General features: G+C 44.5%; 1 protein-coding gene across 2 annotated transcripts in view; it reads left to right on the top strand.

The window, feature by feature from the left end:
• The window catches only part of HYDIN (HYDIN axonemal central pair apparatus protein), a 3,619,565-nt gene that overhangs the window by 988,526 nt on the left and 2,603,107 nt on the right, over positions 1-27,932 (top strand). For both annotated transcript variants that reach the window (XM_078670948.1, XM_078670947.1), the window contains exon 22: positions 8,116-8,259. In XM_078670948.1, coding sequence (XP_078527074.1) covers positions 8,116-8,259 — 144 coding nt within the window. The remainder of the gene's footprint in view (positions 1-8,115; positions 8,260-27,932) is intronic.

Raw genomic sequence — 27,932 nt, 5'->3', positions numbered from 1 at the left:
TTTTAGGGAAAAATAATTAAATTGTAAACTACTAACAAAAATAGAGGGTTTTGGAGTGTCACATAACAGATTGAGGAATTGTAAGAACTTGGGACCAAATCCATGCCATGTAAGGGCTTTTAACTTAAATTCCTAACTAACTTGATCAAAGACCTTTTCTGCGTCAAGTGTAACTGCAGCCAATGGAGTGATGTGCCATGCCGCTCCATGAATAAAAAGGAATGTCCTAGAATCATCAGTAATATTCTCTCCCTTAAGAAAACTGTATTGTTGAATGCCTACAAGATGAGGGAGGAACTCATTGACACAGAGATCAAGAATCTTTGCATAGATTTTGCAGTTAGTCTTAAGGGAAATCTGTCTATTTTTTACATTCAAATATATCTAACTTTGTTTTTGAACCAGACATATCATAGCGTCAGAAAAAGAGCCACACACACTAATAATTGAGCGAAAGTGTTGAGGAAGTAATATAAGCTTGGTTACTAGCATTTTAGAGAATTTAGAGTAATATTCAATCATAAAACCATCAGGACCTAGAGTTTTATCTTTAGGAAGTTTATAGATAGTTTAAGAATATCTTCATAAGTAATATCCTCTTCTAACATAGAGAGGTCCTTTTGCTGTTTCTGTTCGGTATAGTGTTCAAAATGCATCCAAGGTGACTGTCAGACTTTAAAGGATACAAGCCGGATTCCACGGGAGCGAAGATAAATCCCCCTAACCTCCAAAAAACAGTACCAAGAATGCAATAGTAGACACACTCCTGATAGCTGTTCTCTAAAAGTAGGGGGAAAAAACCCAAGCAGTGTCCACCACTCTCCCCATATGAGGATTTAAACAGCAGGGATGATGCTGATCTGTCTGGTATAGTCAGTGCTGTAAGAAAACAGGGCAGGTAGTAATACTACTAAACAATATCCAAAGTGCAACCAATTCTTTTACATTTACATGTGCTTAGTACAGAGGTTCACTTACCCCGGTTAAGTCCAATGACGGCTTTGATGAAGGGTGTCCGTGCAGAAAAGAATTGCCTGGGAATTATGACACCAGGCCAAATAGAGCAGGACTCAGGAAAGGACGCATACATACACCAAACATACACTAAATAAATGGGAAATGGAGTTGAGGTGCAGTGGCCGGCTCTCCAGGGGGAAAAGAGCAGAGCAGCTACACACTCAAGAGGATTGCCGCCCGGCCTGGGAAAATATTACCAAGCGGAGCGAGCACTCTCTCATCAGGGCATAAAGAAATAAATACTATGCAGAAATGACCGTCCGGTCAAACAGGTGCCCATAAGCGGGGAAAATGAACAGCCCGAGTCAAAAGTTCGGAGAGAAAGACCTCCGATGAACTCCAAGCTCCGAGGGCGGGGAAAAATGGTTTCAGGTGTGTACGGAGATCTCTGAGAAACCTCCTCACAAGCTTTTGGTCGGGTCTCTGGCGCGTATGGAGATTTTAAAGGGAATCTCCGCGCTGGATGATTGTCGGGAGGTTAGGGCGTTTTCCGACTAAGGTTGAATGTCGGAAAGCAAGGAATAGGATTATCGCAAAAGGCGCTGAGAAGGTTTCCTCCAGGGATTAAGAAGAAGCGGGAGCAAAGCAGAGACGCCGAGGGAAGGCGCTACTCGAAACCAGGAAGCAAGGAAGGGGTGTGTTACCAGAACAGTAAGCCAAGCAATGGCTTACGTTCAGACGTGTCTCTTTACGTTAATAAGGGAGCGTCTCAAAAGAATACTATCGGGTAGGGAAGTTCAGTAAGCGTTAGGGAGCGTGTGTAAAGGACATAGGGGAGACCAGGGCTGAACACATGTCAAGGTCTTCTGCGCAGCCCACGCCGCAAAACCCTAACAGTGACGGCATTTGAGGATGAATCTTCTGTGTATAAACTAGAATAAAAATCAACAAAGCCACTCAAAATATCATGGTCTTAATACAGCTTTTAACGTTGTCATCATTAATAACTTCTATTTTGGATTTCTGTTTCTTAACCTTTAAGTAATTGACCTATAACTTACCAGCTGTTAGATCCTCCATTAATCCTCAAAAGAGTACCAAACGCAGTTTCAATAAAAAAAAATATTAAACTGGATTTTAGATTGTGTGAGGCAAGCCAAAGTGTCTTTACAATTAGTGGAGTAATATTTGTGTTCCAGTTTTTTTCAATTTGCTGCAGTAATTGAGCGGATTCTTTAAGGGCACTTCCCCGATGTAGCTTCATAATTACAGTTTGAATAGTATTCATATACAAAAAAAATAATAATACATTGTTCAGAACCCCTGACAGAGTATTTATCTTGGGACAGATACGTATTGAAATGTCACCTATCTGAATATGTCTAAACATTTTGTGTATCTTAATCAACTCTTACAGGAGCATGATCAGAAATCAAAATGGCACTTATTTCCTTATTAATCAAATCCTGTGTGATACTTTTGTCAAGAAAATATAATCAATTCTAGATCTAGAGTGGTGGGACAAAGAATAAAATCAGGCATGAAGGCCGTCGCACAGTGGATGTCTACCAACTATCTACAGTGCAACGTCAGCAAGACTGAAGTTATGCTATTCGGAGAGGCCAAATTATTGTGGACCCCGGACTGGTGGCCATCTGATCTTGGTACGGTCCCAGAACCCAAACAGGTTGTTAAAAACCTTGGGATCCGCCTTGATCAGGAATTGTTGCTTAAACAGCATAGAAACTTCATTGCAGGCTCTTGCTTTCACATTATTAGTATGTTGCGCAAGATCTTTCCCTTGCTGCCCGACTCTTTTAGAAAAACTCTAGTGCAGGCCCTTATCTTGAGTCGAATCGACTACTGTAACGGCTTGCTTCTTTCTCCGAACGAGGGAGTGTTGGCTAGACTCCAGGTAGTCCAAAACACGGCGGCTCGCCTAGTCCTAAATGCCCCTCCAAGAACAGCATCTAAGCCACTCTTAAACTTCACTGGCTTTCCATTCGACAAAGGGCAAAATTTAAAATATACTGTATTATTCATAAAAGCATAAACGGACAAGGCCCTACATACCTGGAACAGAAATTCACACCCTACATCCCCTCCAGATCACTTAGATCTAGCACTAACCATTTACTGGTAGTACCTCGTGCCAAAAAAGCCAGACACGGAGGTAAAGCACTATCTGTAGTAGGACCCACACTGTGGAATGGACTCCCTCTGACTCTCAGATTGTGCACTGAACATCTGAAATTCAGAAAACACCTTAAAACCCTGTTGTTTAAAAATGAGATTTAGCCTCAGTATCACTCATCTCCTCTGTGTATGTAAACCGGCCCAAAGCTCAGAGATACTCTAGTTGGAGTCGATTCCAGCGCTATACAAACTCGTAAATAAATAAATAAATACTCCGGTAAATCAGGGTTATAAATGTGCCATACATCAACTAATCCACTGAATAAAACAGTTAATTGAAACACCCTCTGCATTTTATTGGGAATGTATTTAATGCTAAAACTTTGGTCAAGTATGGGGCCTAACTGTTGACTACATTCTAAGCCCATCACAAGATTATCATTTGTCCAAGACAACAACTCAAGAGAAAGGGATTCCGAAAACTGTAGCGTATGTCAATATCATTAGGATCATAAAAATTAAGAAATGAACAAGGAATCCCATCACTTTTTCTATCTAGAAATAACCATCTGGCAACATTATAGTTTTTCTACTTGGAGTGCATGAACAAATAAAGCTTTATATAAAAGTATTACACTCCTATTCTGAGTTTGAGAAGCAGGGGAATAGTAAACATAGCCAATCCAACCTTTTTTTTAAAGAAAATTATTATATTTGTCAGAATGATTAGTTTCTTGTAACAAAACAAAATAACATTTTAATAGGTAAGAACTCCTTGCCTTTTGATTGAATTCTTATGGTCCCTGGCACTATATGAAACAGTTAGAAAATTACTCAACAAAACCAGGAATTACTAAGCAACACCACCTCTGGAAGCATGGTTACTTCAATATAAGAAATACATATTAGAATAGGAATTTCACAACAAAAACTAAAATGATCCATTAGAAAAAACAGTAAGAAAAAGAGAAGGAAAGAAAAATGAAGCCTATCAGGGTTCAATAGGTAACAAGGTCACAAAAGGAAAAGATAAAAGTATGGTAAAAAGTCAAAAGGACTTTAACCATAAGGGTAAAGTTAAAGTCCGAGAACAAATCGAATATGAGGATAGGGAAGGCACCTTATTGAATGACCAACCAGAACGCCAAAGCCCTTAACGGAAAAGAGAACATGATTAAAGAGTTTGATGGACCCCTTGAGAAGAAGAAAAAGGCAAAAATAAACAAATTAAGGTAGAAAAAATAATGGAATAAACTTAACCCAACAAAAGGGAGTGAGGAAGAGATGAGTTTGAATTCAAAGACAACTTTGAACATTCAATGACTTCACAACAGTAGACAATGAGTAGCACATTCATGAACTTAATTATGGTGTTACGATAAGTCTGTAAAGACAAAACAAAATAAATCAAGTTTAGTAATATCTAGAAGAACATATTGTGATCGAAAAATAGATATAACATATAAAACCTGTATACATCTCTAAAACCAGGAAGAACAGCATGTAACACAAGTAACATATGACAAATGTAGAATTCAGTTACTGTCATTTCCCATATCATCCCATTTGTGAAGCTGAATAAAGTCTTGGAGTTCAGCCAGAGATTGATGGGTAGTAGTCTTATCCTTGTAAGTGACTTTAAATAGGCCGGGGTGAATTAGGCCAAAGCTGGCATTTATAGTTCGTAAAGAAGGGTGCAATTCCAGAAATTCCTTCCTTGTGTTTGCAGTGACGTTTGAGGCTTCTTACAAGAAGAAACTCTTGCGACCAGATCATAATATTGGTTTCCTTTGCTTAAATGCTGAAAAAACTTTCATGAAATCAGTGAAAAAAGAGCAATGATCTCTCTAGGTCTGGAAGTTGAGCATGAAGTAGTAAGTTTAGGACCAAATCAATGAGAACTTTGAATAACGAGGGAGAAATTACCCGATAGACAAACAGTTTTTGGTATATTAGATTTCAGAAATCTTATCAGGTCATCTCCCTCAATAGCTCACGGAATGCCATAAATTCTGAGATTGTTACATCTATTGGGATTTTCAAAATCTTCTGTTCATCTTTTGAGAGGTGCAATCTTCTTTATTCTCCATTTCATCAACTCTTGTGATAGTATTCTGCGTATCACCAACTCTTTGCTCCAAATCCGAAACTCTAGACTCAAGTAGATCATCCTTCCTCTAGTCTATGAAGCGTGGTATTAGCTTTCCATTACAAAGGGTTTCAAGTTTTTAAAGCTCCTCCATTAGATCGTTTAAGGTGAGTGGAAGTAGAGACTTGGTAGGAAGTGCATGATTTTGTAGGTAATTTATTGTTATTTCCTACTGCTTCTCTGTGAAAATTAGTTGCGGCAGATGACTGTCGCGGGTTTCAGGATGGAAGACATCAGACTGATGCTTTCTTCCATGACACTACAAGTGCTACTATTATGAGACCCTTCAATAATGTTCTTTCTTTGAAATATTTAAATAAAACTGCAGTTGCTACAAAAAATAAATTGGAGCTTGCTGTTCTGTTAATGATTGGTACAAGCTGTTTATATAAATAACTGCCATAATCATGGGTTATGGGAGAGAAATCTCAAGTGTTAAAATAAAGAGCTGCACATTGCTGTCTGCAGGAAAATAACCTCACTGGGATTTTCAGTGATATGAGTATATTGCAGAGGAAATTAATAGAGCGCTACTGCTTCTGTGGAGGAATACCAAGTTTGATGCCTGGCAACAGCCAAACAGGGGAAAAATGTGGTGCGCGCTTTAGTCAGGACAGAACGGAATGGCTGAAAGACCCAGGAAGTGATAAACTGAAAACTTGTTTTTTTAAGTGTTGTTTGAGGATGGAATGAAGTCCAAAACACTTCCTGCGCACCTCAAAAGTACCAAAACCATTCCTGCCTGCTTGCATAGAATGGGCAGGCCAGTCCTAATCTATTCTTATTGACAACAAGCAGGTCAGGGCACCAGGAGCGCAAGCCATGTTCTGGGTATCAGCAGTGCCCAAACCACGCTCTCCCATGGTTGCTTTATTTTAGAAGTGAAGCAATCATACATCATTTTTTATGACAATAACTGTTACAACATGTCGACTACATTGCATTCAGTACTTCTCACATGACCTTAAGCCAGTCATTGATTTTTAAAATGGAAACATCAATACATTTACAAGAAACTGATCCAGTAGCTTTGATTTTGTTTCTGAAATTCTGAACATTTATTGTGGAGACCTCCCTCTATCCTAATCTGACCCCCTCTCCATTAACCTTCCTCAAAATGTAAACTTTCTAATAAAAAGTGTGCATATATTTTTCAGCATGGCATTTTGATACAAATATGCAAGAAGTGGGACCTGGTGGATCATGTTTTGTCTGCGTGGTTCTCTTAGCGGAAAAAAATGATCTCACTATGAGGAGAAAATACCTTGCATCCTTTGAGAAGGACAAAATTGATAATTTTGGAAAGGTTGCGGATAAACAAAATGTGATTTATACATTATTTGAAATATTAGTATAGCAAAATATATGTCCAGAATTATGGTTTACATACATTTTAGGTAGGCTAAATGAGAAGTGTTTAAGGGAAGGAAAGAACTTGGAGAGTGTGTGATATACTTTGATTTGCAGGGGTTTACATCAGCCCCTTAATGGTTGAGCAATGATTCTCTAGCTGCTTACTTTTCTTCCCCTTGGAGGAATGCTATGGTTTACACTTGAAATGCGTTTTTTCCTCAAATGTGTTAAAACTTGCAAGTCAACATCATTTTCCATCTCATTTCCTTGCCTTCTGTACCTCATTCTTTACTTCATCTTTATTCTCAATTCACCCTTGATGTTTTCCCTCTCTCAAATGTGTCCTCTTTCTCCAGCACTCAGACCCCTCGAATTGCTCTTGCCAATGTTCTTCTTGAACTTTTTCACTACATTTTTCTCTCTTTGATATATTACTTATATTATTCTTTGCTCCAAAGATTACTTTTTGCTTATTCCTATTCACCATTGTCTCCTTTCTGTCCCTACAAACGTGTATTTATTTATGGAAGGAATTAGAACATAACTAGAACATAATACTTTGCAGCCACTTCAGTGCACTTGCAGGTATCCAACATATCTATAATTAGTGGTTCTTAGCTTTTTTACTTCTGTGTATACCCACTTAATAATTACTTGGATCTGGGAACCATGACTGAATCCTTACTGAAATGCGGGCCCCCAGAAATTCTATACTGAAAAAATTGGACTCCTCCAATTTCGATGATTTAAACTGCAAACCAATTCACAAAACTACAGAAATAAGTATTCATCAGATATACAAATGTGGAAATATTTAATTTATAAACAAATATGTAAACAAATGGGAAGGAGGGAGCTTTTCTAAATTCAATTGAGGGCCCAAATTGTCCATAGTATATTCTGTTTGATGCATTTGCACACTATCATGAATAAATATGAGGATACCAACTCAATTTTTAGCCTTCCATTTCAAATTCCTTCATATTTATAGAACTTTTTAATTTTATATTTTGCTTCTTTATTTTTGTACACTTTATTAATATTATTTAATTTTCTAAGCTGTCGCTGACCTCTCAGTTGGTGTTGCAGACCCCTAGGGTCCCCTGACCACAGGTAAAGAATTGCTGATCCTTAATGGTTCAGACCAGGAAATCAAGCAGCTGGGAGATTCCTTTCAGTTCTCATGGAAAGATTCTCGGAGATCTCTGATCTTGCCAGAAGGGACGCAGTTTCTGGGTTAAAGGGATTGGTTCAGTTTCTGCTTTGCTTTACCTTTTAACAATTCTCGATGTATCTTTACCTCACATCCCTCTTGTACCTCTGCCTTTCTTTCTACTCCGTCAACTTCGCTTTTTCAGCTTCTGTTCTCTCACGTTCTGTTGCTGTTTGTTATCCTGTCTAACTTGGTCACATCTGACTCCAAAATCATTGCTAGTTTTAATGTTACCCACATGTTCCTATTTGACCTAAATTGTCTCCTTTGTCTTTAGTGTTCACACTTTTATTCTGTGATTCTTCAGCTACCAGGTCAGGAGTTAATTCCGAAGTATGAACCACTGATTTTGAAGAACATCTCCTCCCTGCCACTCAGCATTTTCCTGTCTCTAAAGGAACCTTTTTCAGTCTGCGACACAGAGAACCAAGAGATTCAGGCGGATGTCCAGGTAAACGTATGTCTTGTGTAGAGTATGCCAAAATCTAACTGATATTTATTTATCTGTGCCCTGTCAACTGTAACAATGCTAGCAAACAACCATGCCGCACTTCATCTGTGAACTTACTCAAAGCGCAAATTAGGACAAACTGGAGAACTAGAACACTACTCATGGTGAGGCAGACTGAAAGTGCATATCTGTGAAGCAAGTCTTCATTACTCGTGTTAGCAGGTAGGGATGGATCATAAAAATGACAGAATTGGCTGGTAAATCAGCCCATGATGGCCAAAACCCGGACTAAGAATAATTCAACATGAAGTTTAGAGTTAGGTTTTAAAGCTGGATAGAACAGACACATAGTATTGGGACAGTCATTATTAAAAGCAGCATGAAAAAGACTAGAGAATAAGAAGGGGAGAATGAAAGTTTGGGATAACCTAAAAAAACAGGCAAAGACCTGTTAACAGACACATGATTTGGAAAGGAACAGGTTTGAATACAAATTCAAAACAGACTGTGGCCCACTGTCTGTGCAGTGGCTGCAGACGCTTTACTAGCCCTTGCTACTGTGTACCAGTGTATTGATCTGCTTTTCACAAAAAGGACAGACCTTCTACCCAATTCTCCCCTGGGCCGAGGTATAGCCAACACTTCCCCAAGGCAAGAAAAATGATCAATCCACACCAGTGGAATACACCTTTCACACAACACCTCCTAAGGCGGGTAAACTTTCAACACCCCCCAAAGGCTAGGTAAGAAAACAAAGTCAAATGTATGGGATATAACACATATACAAATTTATTAGTACATTTCTCTAATAGGCCGAATACATTATTCATAGCGGACTCTCACATATCAAATGAATGATTGAAATACACAATCAAAAGGTAAATATATATGTAGAAATATATATATATATAATGAATGGAAAAGCAATAGCAAAGAAAGAAAATAGTCAGCAAGTAAAAGATCAAAACCGTTAGTAGGAACACCTCACCAATCGGCATACATCATCTTGCCTCGCTTCGCTAAGGGGAAGTCCGGTCAGTTAGCCAGGCCAAGAGCTCGACTGAGACACAAAGTTCCCACTGTCTGCAGCGACACGTCTGCCCTACGGTGAACTTCCACCAGGCCAGTGTAGGCTCCCCTTTTTAAAACAAATTGAAACACAACGAATCTTCTAGCAAGCCTCGCCCGATTGTTCTCATAAGAGCCCATACCAGTCTGCTCCAAGGCCACAGCATCGATTGATCAGGCCCTTGCTATGGCTTTGAGACAGAGCATGTACATTCCCCTGATAAGAACCAGTTCTCTATAGTCATTTAAGTGTGAAAGACACGAGCAGAGCAAAACATGCCCTCCCCACTTCGCAGCATGAAAATGGTGTTAGTTAAGCCATGCACACAGAAAGGCCCAAAAAGCAGAAAACAGAATTACATTAGACCATGTCAAAGCCAATAGTAAGAACTCATAATTCTCATAATATAAATGTACTGTTCTACTCTGTGACCGCTTCCCCTAAAAGACAGCAAGATTACAGGACAGAAGCGAAGCAGGCATAAGCAGGACCATCCTACATTAACGCTAGGATAATATAACACACTAAAATCAGTTTAAATGGTGGTGGTTGAGGGTCATCATAGGGTGTCAGACCACATAAGTGGCTCATTTACTACAACCAGTTACATGCATCACCCTTGTATGAAAATCTTGTCATGATGATGCAGGGACTGATGTAGCTATGGCCTTGTCCACCAAACCTGTTTCTAAATGGCCTTTCTAATTGGCTCAATCAAGAAAGTTTGCTGTTGAATGCGTGTCAGTGTGTCACCTCTAAGGGCTCAGAAGGAATGTCAAATAAGAGAATAGAAAATATGGTCAGAATAGGGTGTTGACTGTAAAATGGATGGAGACATTTCTGTCCCTGCAGTCTGATGAACCAGAATTCCAACAACCCCTCTCCCTGGAGAGAAGCCTATATAGTGAGCAAAGGTTTATCATCATCATCAGTATCAGCAGCATCAAGCGTGAACCCAGAGAGTGCAGCAAGAAGTGAAAAGGTCTTCTGCTATGTACAGAATATCAGGAACTTCACCCACATCCAGATCCAGAAAATCCCATTCCGCCTTCATTTTCAGAACAAACAGAAGATACAAATCTTCAGCTGCACATCGCCATATGTAACCAGGCCATAGACAGATAGATGACAGGGTGGATTAATAAATCTTCTGGATGGGCCCCACCATGATGTGGAAATGTAGGGGGAAGTGGTAAAATGTGGTGAACCAGTCTCAAAGGCAGTAACCTTCCAAGTAATGCATACAGCAAACACAACTGCTTAGCACTCTCTGGAGATCTTTCCTAGGTCACTGTGGATGGGAGGGGGGAGGGGGTTACCCCTGGAACCTATACAACACAGAAAAAAAACATTAGAACAAAAACAAGTGCAGTGGCAGTTGTATCACTGCAATCTTGTGGAGGTTCTTTTGTCCCCAGACACTCTACAGGGAGTGAGCGTAAGGTAGGACTAGAGGCCTGTAGGGTAACAGAGCACAATTGCAGTTTGATGCCTGGGTGAATCCTCAAATTGTACAAAATCCCCTGGTTGCAATGCTGTTTGTTTGGATGTTTGGCAAACTTGCTGAACTCTCTTGAGTTCTATCCCTGGGTATGAGATTTGTCTGTGCCATATATCTTTTATTACAAGTTCCCCATTGTATTTAATGGGTTTTGCTAAGATGCTGTATTGTATTTGATTTAAAATCACTGTCTTAAGTTTGTTTTCTTAAGTTGTGTGGTTGCCGTGATGCCATATTTGATGGTTCTTAGTTTGCAGTGCATTATAAATAACAAAACAAACACACTTATCCAGTATTTGGGTGTCTATTATAGATTCACATGCCTGAATCATTCCCCGTCGTCGAGACGGGAGCCTCCGGTATATAAAAAAGTAATGTCCTAGAGACATACATAGAAAAGAATAGGCCTAAGGATCTCACCTTAGTGTCCTATCCACGTCCTTATGTAAAAAGGACCAAAACAGAGTAGGCCCAAGGGTCCCACCCTAGTGGCCTATCTGTGTCCTTTTGTAAAAAGGACCAAAGTAAAGAAACCAACCAATCAGCTACCACCTCCTTCTAGAACCTTCCTGTCAGGAGCCCAAGTCTCTCAGATGTTCTACCGCACGTTGTGCTAGGGAGTCTCCACCTGAGTTCTCCTCAGGAATCTTACTTCTTACTTCAAAAAAATGAATTTTCTCAACTTCTTATATTATGGCTGATAGCCAGAAAAAGGGTCTCTTTAGAGCCTGTTCCTCTTGTGGAAAGTAAAGGCTCCATGTGGAGGACAAACATGAAACCTGTTTATATTGCCTCTACCCTCACCATCAACCCAAGGACTGCTAAATATGTAGGACCTTCTCAAACAAGACCCTCAAGGACCGGGAAGGGCACCTACTTATCTGGCTTAACAGGCTGAAGAACAGAGACGACTTGGTGTCAGAAGACGGTGAGAGTATTTCTGGTACTTCACAATTTTCCTTGAAGAGGCCAAGGGTTACTTCCCCTAGCCCCTCAGACACCCCTCCTAAGAAGACTCTTAAGAAGGCCTCAGAGGGCAAAGCCTCTGTGTCTGGCAAGGATCTTCCTGTCACCAGGAAGCAGCCGCTGTCCTTGACGACGACGACAGCGTCGACGATCTCTTCAGCGCTAAAAACTGCTTCAACGTCGACGACGACAGCATCGTCGGCCACCTCCTCGACGACGAGGACGACGCCTTCATCGTCGGCGAGTATGCCAATGTCGTCTCGTCGACGAAGGGCATCCCGTCGACGACAGGGAAACCGTCAACGGCGGGGAAACCGTCGATGGCGGAGAAATTGCCGTCGTCGAAGGGCGCGTCGACGAGGACACCGTCGACGGAGACACAGTCGACGACGGGTAAATTACCGTCGACGAAGGTAATTCCAACGACGGCACCGTCGACTCAGGCGTCGACTACCACAGGAACATGGAAGGAGTCTGAGCTGCTGTCGCACGCAATGGATACCTTGCCGTCTCAGATATCCCATATCACCCTTAAAATCACGAAAAGGCCAATTACGCCAGTCCTGACGTCGCCCAGTAAGGTGCAACAACTGCCTCCCGCCTGCCTACTACAAGGTGAAGAGTCGGAGGAAGAGCTATGCACACAAGCCACTAGCCCATCAGGCTTGGTGCTCAAGTGCCAAAGCACAGACGAGGAACCGGAAGAGGAGGAGCATATAGAGCAATCAGTCCATGCTCAGGTGCACACACAGGTTACACCAATGGTGTGCCTACCAGCATCCATTGTATCTGACCTGCAATTCTTAATCACGGACTACAAGCAGCGGTTTCCAGAGAAACCCACTACGCCTACACCTCCAGCTGCACAGATACCCACTCCTTTGTCTCGACACAAGCCGCCACCACTGGTGCTTAGTAGAGACCAGGAGCCAATACAGGAAATCCACTCGTCTGAGGACGAGGAGAGAGATCAGGAAGAGGGCGAGGTCCGTGACGATGAGTCAGACCCAGATGTAGACCAGGACTATGTCGCACATTCTCCGGCCTCCCCAGAGCCACAGTCTTCGGAATCACCACCCGCAGACATCGGTGGGTTCCATAATCTTGTAGAGCGAGCTGCCAAACGTTTCCATATGTCTATGGAAACTCAGGCTTCCTTTACGACTTCAAGGAGCCTACTAAAAAGACAACCAGGTCAATCCCCATCATTGACTTTATCTGGAAACAAGGTAAACAACTGATGCAAACGCCAGCTTCAATCCCAGTTGTGGTACCCAGGCTCGATAAAAAATATAAAGCAACCTCATCGGCGCCAGCATGCCTCACAGGTCACCCCAAGGCAGACTCTGTGGTAACCCAAGCGGCACAGAAAAACTCACGCAACCCAGCATCGCCTCTGTCAACGCCACCCGACAAAGAAGGCAGAAAACTGGATACTATTGGCAAACGGTTCCCCACCACGTCGGCCATGACGGTGAAGGTCGCAAATTCCATAGCACTTCTGGGCCGCTACAATCGACAACTCTGGGCGGATATTGCACCCTACCTGTCTAATCTGCCAGAGGATTTAAAGGAGGAGGCTCATTCGCTTCTCTTGGAAGGCCAAACATCTGCCTCCGAGCTCATAGACTGCGCAATGGATGTAGCCATGACCGGCTTCAGGCAACTGGCAGGAGCCGCTGTACTCAGAGGACAAGGCTGGCTCAAAGCCACCTCTTTCTGCCAGGAAGTGCAAACGAAAATTCTAGATATGCCCTTCGACGGCCAGCATCTTTTTGGTGAAAAGATTGATGAGGCCCTAAACACCATTAAAAAGGACACGGACACGGCCAAGGCCCTTGGAACACTACAATTCCGGAACCAGTCCTTTCGTGGCAACAGAGGTAGAGGACAATCCTCATATAAGGGCACCTACCAGAATAGGTCTTCCTATTCGTACAACCAAACTAAACCGCAATACCAACCGCGACAAAACCAACAAGGGCGTCAGACTTCCTACGGCAAGTCGAACTACAGGGGGAAGAACCAGAGAAGACCTGCTGGCAACCGTCAATGACTCGTGTCAATGGCCAGTCCATCCACCGTTGCATTTTTTTAAAATTGGAGGGAAACTCACATACTTCCTCAACAACTGGAAAATGATAACAACAGATCGGTGGGTGCTCCAGCTCATTCAATTTGGACATTCTCTAGAATTTGTCACAATTCCCCCCACAACACCACCTCGCAATCTGTCCCACAGGCACCTACGATTGCTTCTTCAGGAAATCTCTTCCATGCTACAGAAGGGAGCGATAGAGAGAGTTCCACCAACCCACAAAGGAAAAGGTTTCTACTCCCACTTCTTCCTGATCCACAAGAAAGGGAAAAAGTGGAGACCAATCCTCGACCTCAGGGCACTCAACGTGTTCCTAAAGAAACAATCGTTCCGTATGGTAACACTCCAGGAAATCCTGGGACTCCTGGAGGAGGGTGACTACATGACGTCCTTAGACCTGCAGGACGCTTACTACTATATTCCTATCCTCAAAGGGCACAGAAAGTACCTCAGGTTTGCGGTAGCTGGCCAACACTACCAATTTCGTGTCCTTCCGTTTGGCCTCAAATCGGCTCCACGGATATTTACCAAATACCTCTCCCCTGTGGCAGCCTTCCTTCGTCAACAAGGACACCAGGTCTTCCCATACCTGGACGACTGGCTGGTAAAGGCACAATCCGATACCGCCGCAGCCACATCCTCCAGCGCCTGTCTGAATATTTTCCACCGCAGAATAGAAAAGGGAGAAACCCTGCCAGGGTCAATTTTAAGGTCCCACTGGGGGATCCTCGTATTCAGATAAGGGGTGACAAAAATTTACGTATCAGAGCAGACATAGAGTAACACAGGGTCCACACAACTCTCTTGAAAAAATAAATATATTTTATTTATGGTTGATCAAAATAAATTCTGAATATACAGTGTGTCATGAGGGTTTATAAATCACATACATTTCTTCACATCCCACTTACTCCCACAGTCATCCAAAACATATATTCTCACTCACAACCTCAAACAACACAATATTTACACATTCATACAAAAGACCATTAGGGGGGTACATAGCAGTCCGGGAAAAAGATTTTTCAATGGCCACTAGGACTGAAGCTGTAACATGGAGGCAAGGTACAATAAATAAGATGGAAAGGCTTGCACTACATAAATGCCATCCAAGTGGGTCACGCCAACGCGCGTTTCGATGCTATGCCTATTTAGGCTGCACCTTCATCAGGGCGAGGAGGGCCATGGGAGGGGGCAGGACAAGAGCAGGTACACTGTGGATGAGAGAAGGATTTGATTTAAGGACACAATTTCATATAGGTTAATCATATAACATTCTCCAACATAGTTATTTTAAGGAATCAATAAACATTTCTCATAATTGGTCATAATTAATCGAGTTTCTGAATAAACAATTTAGGTACATTAAAGATAAAAATTAAAGAAAGTTCATTTCTTATGTCGGACAAATAACTCTATGTAAATGTCACCACTCTGATAGGTAGGCGTCACTCATTGTATTTAGCGGTTCCTCTAGGGAAGTGTGCTCACGAGCTCAATCAGATATTCAAACACCCATTCAGACATACAAGGGCATCTATCTATATAGGGGAGGGGCCCAGGGTTTTGGATCCCTCGCGGGCAGGGGGTCAGAGATTCATTAAAAATTGAACAAGTCTCGGATTTACCGGGGGAGAGTGCGTCTAATTTCATAATGATTAGCTTGGGAACTTACCTCTTTTCACACTGGAGGGGGCAGGAAGTAGGATCAGAGTTCACAGGTAAACTGATTCTACGTCAGGGAGGTCACTGCGTAACTATAAGACAGGTCCTTCATGTGAGGTATGATCCTATATTGGGCAGAAAGGAGTACAGTTCAGGTAAGTTATGAAGAAGTGCATGGACAGAACAGTTAGTCACCGTCTTAAAAACCGGGCCGATATGTGGTCAAAGGATGACTTGCCTTAGCGTGGGTGGGGCAGGCGGCTTCTCGTCCAATGGGTTCAATTCCAGTAGATACAGGCAAACTGTTGATAGATACCCCGAGCGGTCCTGTCAAATGGACAAAATCCTCATGTTAGCGTAATCTACAGGTGTAATTTAAGGCAATCCACGTCGGGGTCACTGCGGAGCACGAGCGTTCTAAATACCTGGTTTGGAGATGGGGGGGCACGAACCGCAAGGCGGCGTCCTCTGTTCTAACAGATACAGGCAAGCGCAGGCAGATACACCGGGCGGTCCTGCAGCGTAAGAAATGATCTCCTATTGGTGCTGATCAAACAAGTGGTTTAAAATAAGCTACATTAGGGTCATAACTAAGTCCGGGTTCTCTGATTACCTTATTAGGGAATTGTGGACACGGACCACAGGGCGGCGTCCTCAGTTTTAGCGCTTACACAACGGGGCAGGCAGAAATCCCGAACGGTCCTGCAAAGCATAAGAGGATCTCCGGTTGGCGCCGGCCACACATATGATTCATCAGGATTATAACTAGGCACGGGAAATCTGATTACCTTATTCAAAAGTGGTTGGCACAGACCGCAAGGCGGCGTACTCTGTTATGGCCGATCCACTCCAGGGCAGGCAGATATCCCGGACGGACCTGCAAGTCAGAAGCGGACCTCCGGTTAGCACGGATAGAACATGTGATTTACAAAGAACCATATAATGGTCACAGCCTAGTGCAGGTACACTGATTACCTAATGTTGAGTTGGTGGACACGGACCGCTGCGCGGCGTCCTCTGTTCTAGCAAGTGCAGTCAGAGGCAGGCGGGTATCCTGGATGGTCCTGCAAGGCATGAAAATGACCTCCGGTTAGCGAGAGTTAAACAAATGATTTAAATAGAGCCACGTCAGGGTTGCAGATTAGGCGCGAGCGCTGGTTACCTGGTTCCAGGATGGTTAGAACGGACCGCGACGTCTTCTTAGGGTGCCGTGATAGCAGACGGACACCGAGGCCGGGCTGTTATTTATATGTGGCGCGTGTTTTGTAAAGATGGATCTCAGGTGGGCCGGCGCATATAGACAGTGCAAACGGACTAACGCAGTCCGCGAAATAAAGTGGCGCCCATTTTGGGATGGGACAACAACTATAACCAAATGGCGAGGATTCGTGATCCTGAGAGGAAAATACAGCGGTCATCTGTAAAGGGAGGAGATTTCGGTGATGTGGTCTATATTCAAAATGGGGCAGCCGTTCCACTTTAGGAGATTAGGTGAAAACATAATGGGTTAGGCCAGAAACGAGCTCATAATATTCGGAGGTCAGTGCGAAAAAACAATTTAGATGGAGATGACAGTATAATTGCTAGTGAGGAATATGGACGACACCAGTTTCTACACGGGTGATTCTCTGGAGGACATGAGGATCCAAAAATAGACTCTCATACTTGCCTCATAAGAGAGCATTTTGCCATAGACATTCCTCATTATGGCCCCTGGTGACAGAGTTAAACATAAACATCCAGAATACCTCTCTTTTTTTACGGAGATTGGCGGAATCAACTCCTGGCTGAGCCACAATTTTCTCCAGAATGAACCATCGGAGGTCTTTTTCAGTATGGACTTTTTCAAGCCAGTGGAGAACCAGGGGGGCAGATCTTTTCTTGTTTCGGATATTAGACTTATGTTCCCCAATTCTCAGGCGGCATTCCCGTCCCATTTCTCCAACATATGGGAGATTGCATGGACAGAGGATGATATAAACAACGTTGGCCGTCCTGCAGTTAGTCATTCTTTTGTTTCGAGCTATCGAGATAGTTCGCTCAGTGGTACTGATTGATTCTCCTACTATGGCATGCGGGCATGCTTGGCATGTGCCGCATCTATGATTGCCAAAAATAGGTTCAGAGTTGGTGATGGCTTTTTGAATGCTGGTAGGGTTTTCCGATATCTTTCCCCTGACAAGATGGTTTTTCAGGTTTTTATTTCTTTTGAAGGCAAATATCGGTCGACTGAGAGAGATGTGGTCCTTTTCCAGATTAAGTAAATGCCAACTCGAGTTTACGATCTGTCGTATTTTGTGGTTCATATTGGTGTGACGTGTAACGTATACCAGTTGTTCCAGCGGGTCCGATTCGTTTGGTTTGAACATCACATCTCGTTGGCATATCTAGCTCTTTTAAATGACTCCTTTATGAGTTTTTTGGGGTAGCCGCGATGTATTAATTTTTCTTTCAAGATGTCAGCCTGGAATAGATAATCACTTATGTCCGTGCAGTTCCTTCTGATACGAAGAAACTGGCTGTACGGAATGCTGTCTCTTTGATTCTTGGGGTGGAAACTAGAATATTGCAGCAGGGTGTTTCTGGCTGTGGGCTTGGTGTATAGCGATACCTTTAAAAGGTTGTCATGATGTTTGACCCATAGGTCCAGAAACTCAATCCGCTCGGCACTGTAGTGACTAGTGAAACGTAGATTGGGGTCAGCGGCATTTAGCCACGCGATGAATTCCTCCAGGGACAGATGGTCCCCCTTCCAGATTAGGAAGATGTCGTCGATAAATCGACGCCATCCCCGGACATTCTCATGAAAGGGGGCCACTTCGTTGACTATGTTAATACGTTCAAACTCTCCCATGTATAGGCAAGCTATGCTAGGGGCACAACTAGCCCCCATGCTGACCCCAGTAGTCTGTTTGAACAGAGAATTGTCGAATTCAAAATAGTTCTCATGTAAGACTAATTCAAGGCATTGTAGAATGAATTTCCCACCGCCTAGGGTTGACCCTCAACCACGAGAAATCGGCACTGGAACCCACCAAGATCATTACATTTCTTGGAGCGACTCTGGACACGGAACGCGTCAGAGCTTTCCCCTCTCAGGAGAGAAAATTCAAACTCATCTCCCTGGCCACGTCAGTGGCATCACGGAAGACTCTGCCGGTCCGCACCTTCAAGTCCCTCCTCGGCATGATGTCCTCCTGTATCATGCTCATTCCCCACTGCCGCCTCAAAATGCGCCCACTCCAGGAGGAGCTGACGAAACAATGGACACAAGCTACGGGATCATTCGAGGACCGCATACGAGTCACTCGAACCATGGTCAACCACTTACAGTGGTGGAGATCGCTCAAACACCTGTCACAGAGACTGCCGTTCCTGCTTCCTGCAGAACCACACGTCATAACAACGGACGCATCCCTAGAAGGCTGGGGAGCGGTCCTCCAGGAACTCCAGATCAACGGCAAGTGGACGAAACAGGAAACCAAGCTCCACATCAATCTATTGGAGTTAAGAGCGGTCTTCCCAGCTCTTCAAGCTTTCCTACCACGCAATCGAAATTCCCCAGTGCTCGTCAGGACAGACAACACCACGACGATGCACTACCTGAACAAACAGTGGGGGACGCGATCGCTCTCACTTTCTCGAGAATCGCAAAAGGTCTGGAACTGGCTTCTGGAACATGGGATTACACTGAAAGCGGAGTAAGGACAATGTCTTGGCGGACGCCCTGAGCAGAGAGGAGTCTCCATCCCACGAATGGGAGCTGGACACGGAGGTGCTGGAACACATCTTCGCGGAATGGGGAACCCCGCGAATAGACCTCTTCGCCACCAGGGAGAACGCCAAATGCCCAAGCTTCGCAAGCAGGCATCACCACCCAGGAACCCTCGGAAATGCATTTTCCATCGCATGGCGCAACGTATTTGCGTACGCCTCTCCGCCATTTCCACTGATACCCAGGGTTCTCAGGAAGATGAAGTCGGAGCCCTGCACTCTGATTCTCATCGCTCCATTCTGGCCGAGGCAGCACTGGTTCACGGACCTTCATCGCCTCTCTGCCCGGCCACCTCTTCGCCTGCATCAACATCCAGCTCTGCTCACAATGTCCCAAGGACAGGTACTTCACCCGAATCTGAGCTCTCTAAAATTGTCAGCTTGGCTCCTGAATACCGCGAATTCAGCCACCTAAACATTCCGCAGGAATGCAGAGTCGTCCTTGCAAAAGCTAGAGCGGACAGCACTAATAAAACCTACTCACTAAAATGGAAGCGGTTCTGCTCTTGGTGTGTGGCTAAAGGCTTCCACCCCTTCCGCATCACTCCACTGCAGCTGCTACCATACTTACTGCATCTAGCGCAATGCGCAATCGGGCCTCGCACACGCATCCATCAAAGTGCATCTAGCGGCGATCTCCCGATTCACAAGGACTTCTACGGGTCCATCCCTGTGGGCAAACAGACTTAGAAGACAATTCCTTAAAGGTCTTTTCAGGTCCTTCCCACGACCAAGACCGATCCCTCCGTCGTGGCACCTCAATGTGGTCCTTCACCAATTAATGAAGTACCCCTTTGAACCCATCCATAAAGCGGAGATCAAATTCATCTCATGGAAAACGGCCCTCCTCCTAGCTTTGACCTCTGCCAGAAGGGTCAGTGAGCTGCAGGCCCTCTCAATCCAAGATCCTTTCATGCAATTCAGGACGGACAGTCATTCTACGTACTAATCCTCGGTTTATTCCGAAAGTCCCCTCGGACTTCCACCTAAACGAACCAGTGGTACTCCGGTCATTCTTCCCAAATCCTTCCACTACAGCCGAGAAAACTCTGCATTCCCTAGATTTGAAGAGATGTCTTAAATTCTACATAGAAAAGACACAACACTTCCGAAAATCATCTCAACTCTTTATTGCCTTTAGTAGACCACGGAAAGGCATGCCTCTGACGAAACAAAGTATTTCAAGGTGGATTTCTTCGGCGATCACCTTTTGCCATGACAAGGCCGGACGGCCTCTGGACTCACGAGTCAAAGCTCATTCGACAAGAGCCATGTCCACGTCTGCGGCGCTGTTCGCTGGAGTGCCGGTGTTGGACATCTGCAGAGCGGCGACCTGGAAGTCCCCGCACACCTTCACCAGGCACTATTGCCTGGACACTGAGCTGATGAAGGATGCAGCAGTGGGCCGAGCAGTGCTTCGCCATCTATTCCAGTGAGGTGAGCCTTCCTACATCCCTCCATCCTTTGCTGGTATGCACATTTCTTTGCTATTACTTACATGTCTTTGCAATTTGTTGATTTGCAACCGTGTGATATGTATTACCTACATACTCATATATGATGTTCCATCACAAATGTGCATTATACATTGCTTGCTACTCTGATTTAGGCATGTGAATCTATGAAAGACACCCAAATACTGGATAAGAAATGTGTTACTTACCTGTAACTGCAGTTATCCAGTATTAGTGTAATTCATAGATTCACATGCACCCTCCCGCCTCCCCTGGAAGGACTCACTTATCTCTCTACCAACTTTACGCCTACCTAGCTTGGTGCGTACGAAAATCTGAGAGACTTGGGCTCCTGACAGGAAGGTTCTAGAAGGAGGTGGTAGCTGATTGGTTGGCTTCTTTACTTTGGTCCTTTTTACAAAAGGACACAGATAGGCCACTAGGGTGGGACCCTTGGGCCTACTCTGTTTTGGTCCTTTTTACATAAGGACGTGGATAGGACACTAAGGTGAGATCCTTAGGCCTATTCTTTTCTATGTATGTCTCTAGGACATTACTTTTTTATATACCGGAGGCTCCCATCTCGACGACTGGGAATGATTCAGGCATGTGAATCTATGAAAGACACTAATACTGGATAACTGCAGTTACAGGTAAGTAACGCATTTCTTCTCTTCATTCCATCCATAGGGCCACTGCTAGACAAGGCAGGCAATCCCCATGAAATATGGTCTGCTCAAATAAATGTCCACCAACCGCGTCACAGAGCAGAAGTGTTGCATAGGGTTCCATTTAGCATTCGGAACCCAGTCAAATTTCCTGGTGCATTTCCTTTGTGTGTGAGGCCAATCCTAAATGTATTCCCCTCTAAGATGTAGGCTGCGGGTGAATATCTTGCATATACAGGAGTCTTAATCTTAAATAATGGCAATCTTGCGCTACATATGAAAAACCAGCCAACACTCCTATAGGGACATTTTTTGTAGCCGGTGGCCTGCTAGTTTGGCGGAGGATGTCCTCCCTCCCCTCATCCCCTTCCTCAGAGGACCACCATGGTGCCATATTGAGAGGTTTACACCTTCCTGTAAAAGAATTTCATTGCTAAAGGTGACTCCGCTTTTGTGGTGGAAATACCATCAGCACAATAAATGCAAGGAGTGCTGCCATGTTGTTTCAACCTATTGCATTTATTTTGCGGTTTCCCAAAAAGTCCAGCGAAATAGTCCTGATGCATAGAAAGTTTTCCTCCTCTGTGGTGTTAAATTTGCTGCATGGGTCATCTCTCTTACATGGTGGACTTCTTTAAAGGCAGGATCCCTTTGGCTGTTGGACTGGTGCCTTTGATTGTCTGGCAGCTGTCTGTCAGCACTTCCATATCCTATGAATGTGGCGTGGAAACAGTGAGTTTAGGAAAACAGGGTAACTAAGCCACATTAAGCCACTAGAAAACTGATTCTCTTGCAATATGCCATTTATTATTGCAAACCAAGATAATGTAAATAATAAATCATAGAGTGGCAGTAGTCACTCTGTAGTTCTAGTTAAGATTCCTAGGTATACGAATTCCTCAGATTTTTCTTCCTTAATAACTTTGCCCCTGTTTGATGTATCACCACAGAACTTCTCAGACCTATAGCTTTTTCTACATTCGTGGGGGAAGGAAAGCTTAACATTGATTAGTCAAGTAGTACAAAGATAAAAGGGGGTGTCAAAACACGTTTTCCCATCATTGTATTTTCCATACACATTTGTATCAGAGGTAGCGCGAAAACGACTGAATGGATTACCCTGACATTTGGCAGGATTATACATTATTGTGTGCAGATGATCGTTTTGGGTATTGTAGGTAAGTATTTTTCGGTTATTAGGCATTTTAACGTAGTGATATCTGTTGTCGCTGTAGTTTCATGAAATTTCGTGATATTTTGCAAAACTACAGAAGTACATAGCGATGACAAGGCATTATGACATAATGCCATGACCTAGCAATGACACAGCATTATGTGATTGGCTAACGAACGCCTTTATAAAAGTTAAAGGCAACCATGTTGTATCTGATAGTGACATCTAATCAACCTTGAAGTAGATGCAAGAACTGAGAGTGACCATCGACCCTTGAGCTTGATGGAATTACCGGGATTTTTCCTCCCATCCCAAACTGGTCCCAATGAGACTGATACCAAGGATGACAAAATTATACTAAGGAAAAATAATCGAGCAATAAAGTGGCCACATATTTTAGGGAACACCAAAGCAATGGCTAGTATTTATTCTATTTTTGCAGATACCATTGCACCTTTTACAGAACATCCCACAGGCCAAATTAAGATGACAGGCCTGCATGCTACTTTGGTAAGTGCCCTAGGACCAGTACTAAGTAAAATACCCAAAGAAGGGAACGCAGGAGCATCAGATAAGACTAGCCTTGGTAATCCCTGGTATAAAGGGAATTGCCGAGTGGCCAAGATAGAGCTAATCCAGGCCATAAGGAGTGAAAATGTAGACAGAATAAGGGCAAAAAGGCACAATTACAAACAGACCCTAGAAGATGCAAAGAGGTCATGGGATGAGGCGATTTGTCAGACCTAATCTATGCGGCTAAAGCGAAGGACCAGGCTGGATTTTGGAACCTGATAGCTAAAGATAATCGGTCGGGAAGAACACAAAGAGACCTATTCCTCGATGAGAACACATGGGTGGAACATTTCTCTGGCCTTTACTCTGAATCTAATGGTAATGCCTTTGTGATAACAAATGACAAGAATACTGCAAAGGCAGCAAAACTGCACTTTACTTTAAATGAAACTGTACTAATATTGGAGTCAGTTAAATCAGGCAAAGCACCAGGTCCAGACAAAATTCCAGGCGATCTTTTAAAGCATGATTTGAGTATTTGGGGACCCTATACCAACCATCTTTGTAATGCGATAGCTGATTTCGAACCTATACCAAACACGTGGAAGGGGGCAGAAATAGTCACCATTTTTAAAAAGGGAAATAGACATGATCAGGGAATATTATTTTGCCCTTTGTAAGGTTTTTGGGCATGCACCTCCGTCTTCAGTGCCATTGGGTCCCAAGGAGGCACATAAGGCCGAGACTAGGACGACCTCGCTGGTTCATCCTCTACGTCAGTCTGGATGTCAAATGCCATACTCTATCTGTGCTGGTGAACAGCCCTTCAAGGTTACCACCTTCGGAGTCTGCCGCCGAGCACCCGACGTTGTCTGTGCTTGATTGATCGATGCCGATGACACCACTGCTTGACACCTCACTACTTTCCATCTCCGACAACAATGACGGTGCCGCTCAACACCGTATGGTTTTGATTATGAGCCGGCGGGTTCAGACGTTGATCCTGGGCCATGTGAAGATCTTTGTGAGGTTGTACATTCTTCCCACACTGACCCACCCCTGGTGGGACACTTACGAGTATCTGCGGGAGTTACAAATTAAAATAACATAACACAACATATCAGTTGGGTTTTGAGTTGGGTGATTCAAGTGGTTTTGAGACTTCTCCAGCCTTGGCTCTTCTGTTCCCCCCTGGATTGGCTTCAAAACCAAGTTTCTCATTGGCCGAGATGCTCAAACGAGTTAGTGATGTTTTAGAGATGCCACTTTCTTCTGTGTCTGTAACTACAGACTCATTAATTAACATTCTGCACCACGGTCAATCTGGAGATGAGTCAGTGTTTCCTTGTAGGGAAGCTCTATTTGACATCTTGTTGGGGTCCTGGCTAGACCGGTTGCGGGTCCCCCTGTCTCATAAAGCATCATACTCGTCATAGCCTAATGGTTCAGGCCACTTTGGCTTCCCAAAATATTGATTCTGTTCTGCCTACACCTCTAGACAGGGAGGCTAAAAGACTGGAATCTAGTGGCAGACACATTTTCGCCTCCACAAATTCGGCTGTAAGATCCATTAATACTTCATGTGTCCTTGCCTGTTTCCTCCATGCATTGTGGGAATCTCTGGCAAGCCTACTACCATCCCTTCCAGAGAAGGGCCAAGCTGCTCTTACTCCCTTTCTCCGTGTTGGGCGATAGGCGGAAAACTTATTATTTGTTGTGGTATGGATACCACTGATTCTGTTGCTAGAGCTATGGCCTCTTCTGTGGTGCTCAATCAGCGTGCTTTGTTGCACACTTCTGGGTTCCCAGAGGTAGTTCAACAAACATTGGTAGACATGCCGTTTGATGGCACTCATCTATTTGGCGCACAGGCGGATTCAGCTCTGCAGCGTTTCCGCAACAGCCGAGGTGGTACAAAATCATAGTTCTGTTTTTTCTTCCATCTGCCTTTATCTTTTTCCACTGTTCAGTTGCACAGGAGGGAAAATTGGTCTTTATTTCGTAAACATTATGATTATTTTATGGCACTATCAATGGTGTTTATTCCACTTATGGGGACACCCGAGTGCGGTGTTCCTGCTTTCTGCAGGTATTCTTATTATTTTAACACAGTCAAGGACAGGTTGTTTAGTTCGGGAACTCTGCGTGAGTTTAACACCCATTGTATAGTTTTTTTCTCTTTCTCTGATGATGGGCTCCATGCTCGAGATCTTTTTCTAATGGTAAGGAACATTATCTATGTTACCTGCTCCTTCGGGCATTTTTCAGTATGCTTATGAGCATCCTTCTATACCTTTTGGTATCCCTTATAGGGAGATTTTACTTAACACTTTTAAGGAAGTTTCTATATTGCTTGCTGCATGAGAGTCCATTAACGATTAATCTCTTCTTCCTTATTCTATGTAGGAAGTATCCTATATGTGCCTTCCGTTGTCTAATGGTTTTGGCTTTCACCTGGAAAGGGGAACAGGTGACTGTCCTCTGCAGTCCATGTTGCTGCTCTCGCTCACAGTTTAGCTACAACATTCTTCATAAATTGTGTCTTGTATTTATTAAGCAATTTTCTTGCTATTCATCAGCACATTGCACTTTTATAGCTTTGTTGTGGTGCATAAGTTTTGTGAGAAAGTGCCATCTTTCTTGCATAGGTATGCTGAATTGCTGATGTGCTTTGACTGAATGTGCCCTGGGCTCCTGCCAACCAGGTGCCCAGGGCCTGTGTTACTTCCCTAAAACTGTGTTGAAACTAAAACCCAATTGGCATCTCTGGCCACCTGTCAGCCCCTAGTAAATGGTACCCTAGGTACTCAGGGCATGGTGGCCAGAGAAGACCCCCTAGGGCTGCAGCACTTATTGTGCCACCCTTAGGGGCCCTGTACCCTGACACCCACACACTGCCTTTGCAGGCTGAGTGTCTAAGTACAGAACCAAACAAACAGTCGACATGGCACACATCCCTGTGTGCCATGCCCACAAGCTCACTGCCCTGGCATTTGTCAGTCACGCCTCTAGCTGGGTGCCCTATGCCAGTGGTGTGGGCACAGGTGTGTGAGCCCTGTGCCCCTACAGTACCCAGGGCAATTCCAGGGCACTGTAAGTGAAGTGATGCCATTAAGAGTATATGGTGCTGGGAGGTTGTCATTACGAACCCCACAGCACCATGATGGCTTCACTGAAGACTGGGAAGTTTGATATCAAACTTCTCAGCACATTAAACCCGCACTGATGCCAGTGTGGGATTTAATGTAAAATGCACGACAATGGGCATCTTAGAGATGCCCCCTGAAACCTAACCAACTCCCAGTGTCCTGACTGCATGGCTACTGAGGCTGCCACCACCAGACATGTTTCTGGACCCCTGGGTCGAGAGCCAGCCGCTCTTGGGTGCCTGAAACAATGCACATCCTGGGACGAGGTGCCAAGCCTCCTCCCCCAGGATGGGTAGGGGAAGCTTCAAAGGCATGCCTCCTTTGTGAGCTTCTCCAGGCCACTTGCTGTACTCAGCATCTGACCCCCACTCTGGCGGGAAGAACGGCGGGAACCCCTAAGTGAGGAAACAGGGTGTGCCAGCCTATGCCAACCCCACCCCTAAGGTGGGAGAGGCGAGGTGAAGCACGACTCCTGGCTACGGCCATCTTGAAGATGGGGAGCCCTGCCCAAGCACAACTAGGCTCCTGCCCCCTCCCACAGGAGAGGAGCAGGCTAGGGAGCGTACTCACCCCAGGACAGGGACCCATTGGTCCCTGCCCTTACCCTACCTGTAATGTCCCTAAATTTAGTATTTAGGGGCACCCTGAACCTTCCTTCCTCAGATCCCGATTGAAACAAGAAGAAGAACAAGAAACAAGAAGACCTTCCGTGCAGCTGCTAACAAGAGGACGACGCCAACTGGCTTGGCCCCAGAACCCTACAGGCCTGTTGATCCTTGAACCTGCTCCTGCGAAACTCCAGCGTCTCCTGTGGACAGCAACCTCGAAAACCCCGGAGGACCTGCCTACCTTGAAGCTTCCAAAAGACTGGGACTCCCATGAGCAGTGGTTCTGCTCAAACAACAATACCCCTGGTGCCAGCCAGAAACCGCAAATCCAGCACACTCTGCACCCGCCAAGCCCGGCCTGTGCCTGAGTGACCCAAGACCACGAGGACGTCCCCCCGGCGAATGTGACCCGGAGTCCAGTGCCCAAAGACCCTCCTCGATGACCCAGATGACGTCTGCAGCCTCAGAACCAGGGTCCACTCCAACCACGACCAGCTGAGGGTAAGATTTCCCGACGCCAAAAGACACCCCTGCACCCGGCGCCCCACGGGCCCCTGTGCCTTCCTTTGGGGTACCTACCTCTACTCCAAGATCCCAACTTACCTCTCGAAGTGGTGGTCGCACCTGACGAATCTCTGTCCTCGAGCCTGCAGCCTTTGTTTACTTTTTATCTTTCCCATTGGATAACTTTGAGCGCCCGACAGCTCAAAAGCACCCCGCACCCAGTCGCCCAAGCGCCGCTGAAAGTGCAACTACTACCCTACTCTACTTCCCCACTTGCCTTGAGTAAGTGACCAGGAGCACAGCTCCCACAGCCGCGTGGCCTGCTTGCTTACAGCCACCAACCGAAGGATAGGATTGCATTGGGCCTACTCTCTCTGCATCTGGCTGCCCCTGTGCCGCTGAGGGTATAACTACTGTACCTTTTCGACCCTGGGAGACCCCTGAGTCTATGCCCAGAACCTTAACTCTACTACTCATAGGATAACATTGACTGGTTTCACTTGAAAATTCTTCTAAGTGTGGAGTTTTGA

This window comes from Lissotriton helveticus, chromosome 12 (assembly GCF_964261635.1).
Source record: "Lissotriton helveticus chromosome 12, aLisHel1.1, whole genome shotgun sequence".
In the NCBI taxonomy this organism is placed as follows: Eukaryota; Metazoa; Chordata; class Amphibia; order Caudata; family Salamandridae; genus Lissotriton; species Lissotriton helveticus.
This window is presented reverse-complemented; position numbering and strand designations above follow the sequence as displayed.